The 11,486-nt window shown below is 38.6% G+C and overlaps 1 protein-coding gene across 8 annotated transcripts in view; it reads left to right on the top strand.

Moving 5' to 3' along the window:
* Positions 1–11,486, top strand: part of TASOR2 (transcription activation suppressor family member 2) — an 82,040-nt gene that overhangs the window by 17,275 nt on the left and 53,279 nt on the right. For 4 of the 8 annotated variants that reach the window (XM_086715037.1, XM_086715035.1, XM_086715036.1 and 1 more), the window contains exons 2-6: positions 36–755; positions 3,053–3,186; positions 9,389–9,534; positions 9,816–9,911; positions 10,975–11,047. In XM_086715037.1, coding sequence (XP_086571163.1) covers positions 655–755; positions 3,053–3,186; positions 9,389–9,534; positions 9,816–9,911; positions 10,975–11,047 — 550 coding nt within the window. In that variant the 5' untranslated portion in view covers positions 36–654. Of the gene's footprint in view, positions 1–35; positions 756–3,052; positions 3,187–9,388; positions 9,535–9,815; positions 9,912–10,974; positions 11,048–11,486 lie in introns of those variants that run through there. The other 4 variants (XM_086715038.1, XM_086715034.1, XM_086715041.1 and 1 more) reach the window with 3 other exon arrangements.

Raw genomic sequence — 11,486 nt, 5'->3', positions numbered from 1 at the left:
CACCAGGAAGCACAGGTCCTTCACCTGGAGCACAGGTCCTTCACCGGGGAGCACAGGTCCAGACTGAAGCTGGAGGACACAATGCTGCACAAACAGCGTCTCCAAACACTTGATGTATCTATCTGTTCGGAGGAGATTTGGGTTCTCTGGGAGAATTTTAAGCAGAGACCATCTTAAATTCAGAAAAATGAAACATCATGTAAAAAAGGAAATTGACTACCCAGTGTGGCCCAGCTATGATTAATGCATACAACTTATTGAAACATTGAATAATGACGTAGCAAAATTAGTGATATGAATTTATACAGCTATTGTATTTACAAACATGGAGTTCTACCAGAAGATAGAGCTAAAGTTGAAAATGATTGCCTAAGAAGAATGGAAATCAGGGCTCCCTGGGAGGGTAGGCGCAGTGATTGATAAGACTACTGGTATGCGGCTTTTTATTTAGTGTATGTGCCTTGATGACATTTATTTTTAAAAAGAAGGGGAAGAAAGATTAAGCAGCTTTCTCGGAGTCACAAAGGTAGCTTCAAAATCTTGTCTTGCCAAGTCCTTCTGATTACAAAATGTGTGCCTTTCATTACTTGTTCCATGGAAGAGGAGCTTGTTCTGAACAGAACTTTGACAGACAGTTCTGAAATTATGACCTAAATGTTAGAGACCACTCTCGCAGGTAGACAAGACATACAGTCTCCCGTTTGTTCCCGTGTTCCCGAGCTCCAGCCCAGACCTGTACATAGAGCAGGACTACGGTAAATATCCGTGGAACGCTTGTGAAGAATGATTCTAGCCAGGTGGAAAATTTTTAAGTCATCAGAGAAGCTAGATTTGGGGGCTTTCAATGTGAGGAAAACTTGAAGTGGTGGAGGAGTGTGAAAATCAGACTTTGTATATAACTAGTAAGGGAAATTACATTAGGAGTGATCTGAATCAAGGGTCTTTTTCCCTTGTGTGTGGGAGGGAGGTAAGACTTACTGAGTAGGTGGGAATCAAAGGCTTTAAATACCCTTATATTTTAGGTTTCAAGTTATATTAGGTTTTGTGATTTCTTGCTAATAAATACTAGGATAAATGTCTCCATGCATGGTGACAAATAAAAGAGGAATTTGATAAATTATCTAGTGCAGTGCACAATGCCTCATACATAACAGGGCTTCAGGAAGGCAGTTGGTAAAGTCACAGTGTTAGAATGGAAAGGAGCTTTAGAAACATAATTTCAGGGAGTCTGGGTGGCTCAGTCAGTTAAGCGTCCAACTTAGGCTCAGGTCCTGATCTCACAGTTCGTGAGTTCGAGCCCCATGTCAGGCTCTGTGCTGACAGCTCAGAGCCTGGAGCCTGCTTCCGATTCTGTGTCTCCCTCTCTCTCTGCCCCTCTTCCACCTGGCACTCTCTCTCTCTCTCTCTCAAAAATAAATAAACATTAAAAAAAACTTTTTTAAAAGATAATTCCAAGTAAATGAGACATTAAAATAAATGATTTAACCAAGTTCATAGTGTGTTTTCAGTTGCCAACGAGAGTGGTTTAAACAATAAAGGAACATTTATTATTTCACATCTCAAAAGATTGAGAGGCAGGGCAGCTCCAGGTGAATTTGTTCAGCATTTCAAGGACTTCTTCAGTGATTGAGATTCTGTTTTGTTTCACTCTTAATGTGCCGGCTGATCAATCTCATCTTGGTTGCAAGGAATTCCGGGCAGCAAACACATCTTAAAACGAGGCCCTAAGGCTAGAAGATGGAGATGGGGAGAATGTGTTTTTTCCTTCAGAATTCTCTCTACTGATGTCCATTCACATCTCATTGGCCAGATACCATAATGAGCGTAAATTCCCTCTCTCTCTATATCACACACACACACTCATTCTCTCTCTCTCTCTCTCTCTCTCTCTCTCTCTCTCTCTCTGTCTGTCTCTGTCTCTGTCTCTGTCTCTCTCTCCCTCCCTCCCCCTCCCGCCTAAAGCATGGAATCATCTAATACCTAAACAAAATTGTGGTTTGGGGGAAGGAAAGAAAACAGGGCATGATATTTGGGAAGGCAAGTGTCAACAGTGTTACAATACTAAGGTCTTAAAACAAGTTAGTGGTAGGCCTACCCTCCTGGTCTCCTGATTCCCAATTTAGTTCTCCCCTCTTGACATAAATAACCTATTTGCTTAATGAATGAATATCGTCAGTATTACAACTTCTTCTGAAAAATCTTGATAACATCCACACAATTCTGCCTCAGATCCTTTTTGGAAAAGGGTGTACTATTGTAAAACTAAAAATATACTAATTTTTTTTAAAGTACATTGAATTCTTCAAATAAACTACCCACAGTTCCTTTTACATATGTTTCTCTCTCCCTTGCTCATACTGTTTCTGTTGCCAGAAAATATACGGGTTAGCCCTTCTTTTGGCTTTATTATTTGAGCACCTACTCAGACTTCAAGTTATCGATCCCTCTGAAACGTCTTGATATATCCCATCTTAATGGAATCCCTATGATGCATCCACTACATTGTGTTCTAGATTCTCCCACGTATTTATAGTACTGGTTTCTGTACAGGTTCATCTTCCTTTTCTAGTCTAAGCTTTCATTGTAGAGACAGTTTCTCATATATATGTAATAGGCACCCTAATAGTTGTATCTAAAGAATGGATGAATCATATTTAGTGGTGGGGAGAGATTTTCTTTAACTGTATTCTATTTGATTTTGTTACTTTCAACCAGTAGAACATGCATGCAGTTCTATAATCTCTACTCTTCATTTCAAAAGATTTTTTTTTTAAGTGAGGCCAATGTGATTACTATAAGCATAACTTATTTCTGTGAACAGAATTTTCTTCAGAACTTAAAGAATATTAAAAGAAAGGCATTTCATCTTATGTGTGTTACTGCTTATAGACCAAATTTCGCCCTTCGCTCTGGAGACCTGTCAAAGATGGTAAACATTACAGGATTGTACCTAACATAAATTAGATGCTCAGTAAACATTTGTTTATATGGTAAATATGCTGTGAATAGAACTATTCGCTTTATGATTTCATTTTTTCTTTTCTCATTTTAGCAATTATGACACTAACAGAGAACAGGACTATGTCAAGAATTCTGGGGGTGTACTTGGTGACAATGAATTAAGACCACCCTCCCAGCTACATTCTGTCTTAGAGGAGACCGAGCCAGGGTTCATATCAGAAAAGAGTGGGTATTAAACTAAATGCTATAAGTTATTACTAACAAACCCAAAGGAAAACGGTAGAATTAAAAAATTTTAATTTCAATCATGTAAAATGAAAGGATTTTTTAAAAAAATTATAAGTCATTAATCCAAAATTAATGTGATTAAATTTTCAAACGGCATTGGAAAAGGTATATGTTCAAGGGAAATTGTCACATTTCTCTATTTGTATTTCTTTGAAGTTATGATTCATTTTGGTAGAAGTAATACATGCTTATGTAAGAAAACCTCAGTTGTAATATGTATAAGGTAACAAGTAAAAGTTCCCCTTTATCCTCTGCTCCTTCAGTAACCATTGGTTTAAACACTGTTAATTTGGTTTCCCATCTTTCTAGATCTTTTTCTGTAAATTTTCAAACACATATTTGTAATGTATTTTTTTTTTACCAAAATGACATTATATAATACATGTTATTTACTCAGTATGTAATAGATATTTTTATATGTCAGTATATATGTATTTATTTTGATTTTTATTCAGTAGTTGTACAGTGTTTCCTTACTGACAGCAATTTAGTTGGTTATCTTGTGTTTTTGTTATTATAGATACAAGTGCGTGGAATACCCCTTGTACATATAGCCTGTGCACTCAGGCTAGTATGTCTAAGGAGTACATTCCTGGAAGTGGAATGCTTATCTGGTATACACATTTAAGTTTTTGTTAGGTCCTGCCAAATCGTGCTCTAAAAAAGCTGTACTTACCTTAAACTGGCAATCCCTTAATGTCTCAAAAGTAAAGGTAATACATTTTAGGATCCGATAGTTAAGGAATGGGCTCTTCTTCAGCACCTATCAAAGGGCCAGCTTAGATTGATGGAGGATGGATGCATCGATAGTGTTACCAGAGGTAGGTTGCAGTCCATCTAAAGGGAATACTAATAAGGACCTTTAGTGGCAGGTGGTGTTGGGTTCTGAGTGTTTCTTTCTTTGATGAGTGCTCCTGCCTATAAACAGGGCATGTGGTCATGAGAGTTTGGGGGCGATGTAGAGGTGGCTGATTTGTGTTAACAGTTGTTGTGACACTGAAGTTGTTGGCATTAGTTCATCTCGTTATTTGCTTTCAGACCAGATAGATGCTTCTAGAATAGAAAACAGATACTTGTGCCATAGCATCAGATGTTGGTTTATAATTTTCTAATTCCTCTCATTAGAAGTTAAAAAGAGAAACAGGTGTCCAAAAGCAGACACTCAGTATCTCTGATGGCTTTTGAGAAAGGGGGAGATAAATACAGGGTACTTTGAGCAGAATCCAGCTTGTGTCAAGCTTGACTTAACTTTTTTTTTTTTTTTTTTTTAATTTACTTCCAAGTTAGCATATAGTGCAATAATGATTTTAGGAGTAGATTCCAGTGATTCATCCCCTGTGTATAACACCCAGTGCTCATCCCCACAAGTGTCTTCCTTAATGCCCCTTCCCTATTTAGCTCATCCCCCCCCATCCCCCCCCACCCCCAACCCTTCCAGCAACTCTAGGTTCTCTGTATTTACGAGTCTCTTAGGTTTTGTCACCCTCCTTGTTTTTACATTATTTTTGCTTCCCTTCCCTTATGTTCACCTGTCTTGTATCTTAAAGTCCTCATATGAGTGAAGTCATATGATACTTGTCTTTCTCTGACTAATTTCACTTACCATAATACCCTCTAGTTCCATCCACATAGTTGCAGATGGCAAGATTTCATTCTTTTTGATTGCCAAGTAATACTCCATTGTATGTATATATGTGTATACACACACACACCATATCTCTTTTTTTTAATGTTTTTAATTATTTTGAGAGACAGAACAGGAGCAGGAGAGGAACAGAGAGAGGGAGACACAGAATCCGAAGCAGGCTCCAGGCTCTGAGCTGTCAGCACACAGCCTGATGCGAGCCTTGACCCCATGAACTATGAGATCATGACCTGAGCCAAAGTTGGACGCTTAACTGACTGAGCCACCCAGGTGTCCTGATATACCACATCTTCTTTGTTCATTCATTCGTCACTGGACATTTGGGCTCTTTCTGTACTTTGGCTGTTGTCAATGGATGCTATAAACATTGGGGTGCATGTGCCCCTTTGAAACAGCACACCTGTATCCCTTGGGTAAATACCTAGTAGTGCTATTGCTGGGTTGTAGGGTAGATCTCTCTTTAATTTTTTGAGGAACCTCCACACTTTTTTCCAGAGTGGCTGCACCAGTTTGCATTCCCACCAACAGTACAACAGGGTTCCCCTTTCTCCACATCCTAGCCAACATCTGTCATTGCCTGAGTTGTTAATCTGAGCCATTCTGACTGGAGTAAGGTGGTATTTCATTGTGGTTTTAATTTGTATTTCCCTGATGATGAGTGATGTTGAGCATTTTTTTCGTGTGTCAGCCATCTGGATGTCTGCTTTGGAGAAGTGTCTATTCATGTCTTTTGCCCATTTCTTCACTGGATTGTTTTTGGGGGGTTGAGTTTGGTAAGTTCTTTATAGATTTTAGATACTAACCCTTTATCATCTGATAAATCATCTGCAGATATCGTCTCCCATCCCATTGGTTGTCTTTCAGTTCTGCCGATTGTTTCCTTCACCATGCAGCAGCTTTTTATTTTGATGAGATCCCAGTAGTTCATTTTTGCTTTTGTTTCCCTTGCCTCTGGAGACGTGTTGAGTAAGAAGTTGCTGCGGCCAAGGTCAAAGAGGTTTTTGTATGCTTGCTCCTTGAGGATTTCGATGGCTTCCTGTCTTACATTCAGGTCTTTCCTCCATTTTGAGTTTATTTTTGTGTATGGTGTAAGAAAGTGGTCCAGGTTCATTTTTCTGCATGTTGCTGTCCAGTTTTCCCAGCACCACTTGCTGAAGCGACCGTCTTTATTCCATTGGATACTCTTTCCTGCTTTGTCAAAGATTAGTTGGCCATATGTTTGTGGGTCCATTTCTGGGTTCTCTATTCTGTTCCATGGATCTGAGTGTCTGTTTTTGTGCCAAGCTTGACATAACTTTTGAGACTGAATCCATGCCTAGTAGAAATGTGCCCAGATCTAGGTGCTACAGGAAGGAATATTAACTCAATGTCTAGAGCCATTGTGATTGAACTTGAATTTTCCCCACATGCTCTCTGTTGGTGACTTAAGTCCCAAGAGACACTCTTTCCACTTTACTGACAGGTATTTTTCAAGTTGTTTTAGTGTTTCTTTGTAGGATCGCCCCTCTTCAGTCTCTTAATATTCTGATAACCTTGAATGTTTAAATGAAGCGTGTGTATTGCTCAGCAAAAATGCGGCCATCCATTTAGTGCTCATACTATTTTGTACACTAGCGAGACTCTTAAGTGGGAGTACATTGTTCAAGAAGACGTAATGTCAAATAATTTCTTGATGAAATGCTCATCTATCTCCTTAGCTATGGAGCATGAAACTTGTGCTTTCTTGAGTATAATTGAGATCATTTATTATGAAAGAGTCAAGATTTACTATAGATTTCTAACAGTTATAGTGTGGACGTGCTTTTCCTTCTGCTAACTGTAAAATTATTTTGTAAATATATTGCTGTTTGGAAAATGCTGACTTAAAGGGGAAACATTTTTAACCATAAATAGTTTTAGGTATAAAAATATATTAGCACACAGTCACTTCCTATTGTTTATTTTATTTTTTTAAGCATTTTTTTAAGTTTATTTATTTATTTTGAGAGAGACAGAGAGAGTACAAGGGAGGAGGGGGTGCACAGAGAGAAGGAAAGAGAGAACCCCAAGCAGGCTCTGTACTGTCAGCACAGAGCCCGATGAGGGGCTCAAGCTCACGAACCGTGAGATCGTGACCTGAGCCAAGATCGAGTCAGACACTTAGCCGACTGTGCTACCCAGGCGTCCATCCCCTCCTAGTGTTTATTTTAAACCATCATCTCTATTCATAGCTTTGTTGAGAACAGTATTCCTCACACTGACAAATAGTGTTCTCTGACACATGTATTTTGGAAATACTGTGTTGGATGGGCTTTTTTTATTTTTCAAATTGCACTATTTTTCACAGTTTTTAGTTTATTGTGCATTGACCCTCAAAAATGTGGATATATGTAATATTTGTTACTTCTGCAATTTAAAACCTGTGTCTTCGTATTAACATCTTGTGGAATTGAAGAGTTGATAATCATAGGATGTTCATTTCCAAAGCTGTTTTATTTCTTTCACTGTAAGCAACCTATTTCTCAAACATTGAGCCTCAGAGTTTACTTAGATTTTTAAATATTATTTTGCCTTTTTAAAAATATGAAATACAAAGTTTCCCAAGTTGAAGTTTTAGAGGAATCCTGATTTGCATTTGAGCTAGCAGGGCACTTTATTTGTAAGACAGAGTTACAAAGACATAGGCTTCTCACTTTGAGTAACATGGCTAAAGCCATCATTTTAGTTCTTACCCCTGGTGTTTTGCTATTCAAGCCTCTTAAGAATATCCATGTGCTATAACATTTGTACCCTGCTATCGAAGGAAAGAGTGAAACTGAGAAAAAGTAAAACAGTTGATCTGGATCATGGATGAGATGTACGAATTTCAGAATAGTCTTAAATGTTTCATCCTCTTTTCCTTCCGTGCTACGTACAGTCTTTCACTTTGGATACTAGGACATTTTGTTTATTAAAGCGTTACTTAGGTAGTTGAAGTGGTAGGACAGTTGAGTCCAAATTAACTTGACTGAAATGTTTGTTTCCATTTCTATAATAGTTCAGTTTTTCACCGTTGCTTATTAGTTACTTTTAACTAAAATTCCTGTTTTTCCTTTAGGTTTTGGACTTTAATGTAATCGGCAGGTTCTGGCAGAAGTAGGAAGCCGTAGTAATGGTTTATTTATCCTATATGACCAAAACTTCTAGTCCTTAGTTTGTACCTCCCCACCTCGACCTTGTTAAAGAGAATAGAAATAGAAGGGAGTAAACAAATAGTTAAATGTTATGAGAACTCACTAGGTCCAGTTTCTGGCTAAAGTAAGGACTTGTAAAATCAAAAATCACGACGGCTCAATCCAGAGGATTATCGGGCCAAGTCAGTAACGCTGGATTAGGAGCCCTGCCTGTCACAGGAGGGGCGGTGCAGAATCTCTGGGATAGCATGTGTCTGCATAGGTTTTCTAAAAAGTAACAAAGTTTCATTTTGGGGACATGGAGAAAAGTAATTTCATAATATAACCCGTAAGAAGTCAAGTTCAATAGACTTGTCTAGGCTCTGAGGAACCCCCAAAGATACAATGCTTTCTAATGTGTTTGTGGAGTGTGCACTATTAGGCCCCTTGAAAGGAACCCAGCAGGCTCACTTGGGGATTTGATGAGAAGACGGGAAGGGTAAGTGTCTCAAAATGTGGCGTACGTTTTAAAGAACTTCAGGATGAGAAACCTTGGTCTAAGTGATTGCTGACCACCACCTTGGCACTATCACGTTTGGTGTGCTTGTCCTGGCGGTGGTTACAGCGCACAGCTTTAAACCAGAAGGCCCGAGGGATCCGGCAGGGTTTATTTTACTCTTGTATTGAAAGTAACTCACCCACGGGGCGCCTGGGTGGCGCAGTCGGTTAAGCGTCCGACTTCAGCCAGGTCACGATCTCGCAGTCCGTGAGTTCGAGCCCCGCGTCGGGCTCTGGGCTGATGGCTCGGAGCCTGGAGCCTGTTTCCGATTCTGTGTCTCCCTCTCTCTCTGCCCCTCCCCCGTTCATGCTCTGTCTCTCTCTGTCCCAAAAATAAATAAAAAACGTCGAAAAAAAAAATTAAAAAAAAAAAAAAAAAAAAGAAAGTAACTCACCCTCAGTAACTCACCTCTGTTTTAAAAACTTGTTTCAGCGTTTATTTATTTTTGAGAGAGATAGAGCTCGAGCTGGGGAGGGACAGAGAGAAAGAGACGCAGAATCTGAAGCAGGCTCCAGGGTCAGCACAGAGCCCAGTGCAGGGCTTGAACCCACGAACTGTGGGCTGAAGTTGGATGCCCAACCGACTGAGCCACCCAGCTGCCCTGCTCACCTCCGTTTAGATTATGCTCTTCCCGTGAGAGGTTTTTTAAGACAGTCCAGGTACAGTCGCCAAGAACACATTGTCAATGTCTGCATTCTCCAGGCAGGGACTAGATGACGTGTTCAGTGATATTTAGTGTGCCGCTTTAAACCCCATCCTTTGGTTATCTTAAACGGTTGCATTATTTTTGTTTGTGTTTTACAGTTTTTGAGACAGTGTCCTTGAGTTCAGACTCTCTCTTCCAGAGGGCAATTTCAATTCTTCATACTTCTTACTTGGACTCTGCATCTGAGCATGGTTTTCAGTACAGTCAAGTGACTTTGGTGAAAAATGACATTTTCTTAAATGAGGTGAGGTGCTTGGTACACACTGTGTCTGTGTGTTAGTTTTATTTTAGTTTTAAAGAAATAGACCCATCATTTTTGGTATATAAGCCTTGTTCTTCTCAGCTGTCACTTTCAGATGAGATAAGAAATCCTTGGAAGGTAATAAGAATGTATTCTAGGGAATAGAAAAAATAATAAATTTCATTAGTTTTTTAACAGGAGGAATTCAGATGATGCATTTTTAAAAATTAATTTGCAAGGCAAAATAAATGTTTATAGCATTCAACTATTCTCTCTTTATACAGTACAAAGCTTTTTACCAAGAAAAAAAAGCAAGTAATTATACTCAGGAAGAACTTAAAGAGACTTACGGATTTCTTCTGTTTGAAACTGAAAGTCAGGTAAGGGGGTTAGGTCATAGAACACTAATTTTGTGATCTTAGTGTACAAAATTAATGATATCGTTAAATATCGGTATTTCAGTTCTCTAAGATTTGTAAAATTCCCAGTTCACCAGCGTTTTTTGTTACGTACTTTTGGTGGCAGTATAAATGGTTGTGAAGGCTGATTATGAAAGAGATTTGATTTCTACACCTTTTCACAGGCCTGCTTTAGTTTCATCTGCAATACACTGTCAGCTCGAGGTCAGATTTGCATGAATGCAGGTTTCTTAAGTATCAGTAATGCCTTTTGACGGGGTGAATGGATATTTCACCGTTCTGGATCATGGTTCACATAGATACTTTCTGTTTCTTATGGAGGCTTTTTCAAGTTTCAATTACATGGTGGGATAAGGCGAACACTTTCAGCAGTCAAGTTACTTGAAATTGTTTCATGACTGTCTTTGAAGATTGAACTTCTGTATTGTTTGTACCAAAACTTTGGGAGAAGGAAACTGCTATGTGGAGGGTGTGCCTCCAAAGATGTGTATGGCTTCCTGGATACAGATTTAACAACACTAGCGATTTATAATTCAACTTAAGATAATTCAGTATTTTGATTGTGATTGTGATTGTGATTGAAGAATAAAGGTAGATGCTTAAAAAATACTTAACGTTAGCATATACATAAGGATTATATAGTAATACCAGAAGAATTCATTTATTTGCTTAATCATCCACTTACAAATAAGAGACACTGTGAATTCATACTAAAAGAGGCATTTGGGGTTAACACATCTTCCAGTTTAGTGATTCCATAGCTATAATTGAAATCTTCAAGAGAGGACTTAATCTGTGAGCTTGTTCAATTTAGTTTTGCTGATGACATGTTTGTTAACAGAAATGATAACATTTCATAAACTATTAACCAAACACAGTTACCTTGCATAAGCTTGCTTTGTGCCGTAAATACATACTGTGTACACATTCCATATCTATTTGCAAGGTTCTGTTGTAGTGTTATTTCATTGTCTCTCCTAAGACTGATACGATAAGCAAAGTTCTGTCTTTTATTTATTTCAAGGCAAAGTTAGTATGTCAGCGTGGACTCTGTGTGGGCAGCGGTGCTCTTACTACTCTTGGTGACCCAGCCAAAGGTAAGTCTGTGAGAAAAAAGAATCTCTTTTACAGGATGAAGTGGGGTTTAATTAATTTCATGAGATACTTCTATTAAAAGTCAGTTTCATTAATGATATAAAAATCTTTAAAATCAGAGCTTTAAACAAATAAATGAGCTTTGAGTCTAAGAATTAAGAGTTTCCAATAGAGGTTACATATCAGAACTTTTTATATTTTTTCTTTCCTTCCTTCCTTCCTTCCTTCCTTCCTTCCTTCCTTCCTTCCTTCCTTTCTTTCTTTCTTTCTTTCTTTCTTTCTTTCTTTCTTTCTTTCTTTCTTTCTTCATGTTTTTATTTATTTTTGAGAGACAGAGCATGAATGGGAGGGGGCAGAGAGAGAAGGGGGGGGAGACAGAATCCGAAGGAGGGTCCAGGGACTGAGCTGCCAGCACAGAACCCAACGCGGGGCTTGAACCTA

Source organism: Puma concolor, chromosome B4 (assembly GCF_028749965.1).
Source record: "Puma concolor isolate L17-30 chromosome B4, mPumCon1.1.hap2, whole genome shotgun sequence".
Taxonomy (NCBI): Eukaryota; Metazoa; Chordata; class Mammalia; order Carnivora; family Felidae; genus Puma; species Puma concolor.
This window is presented reverse-complemented; position numbering and strand designations above follow the sequence as displayed.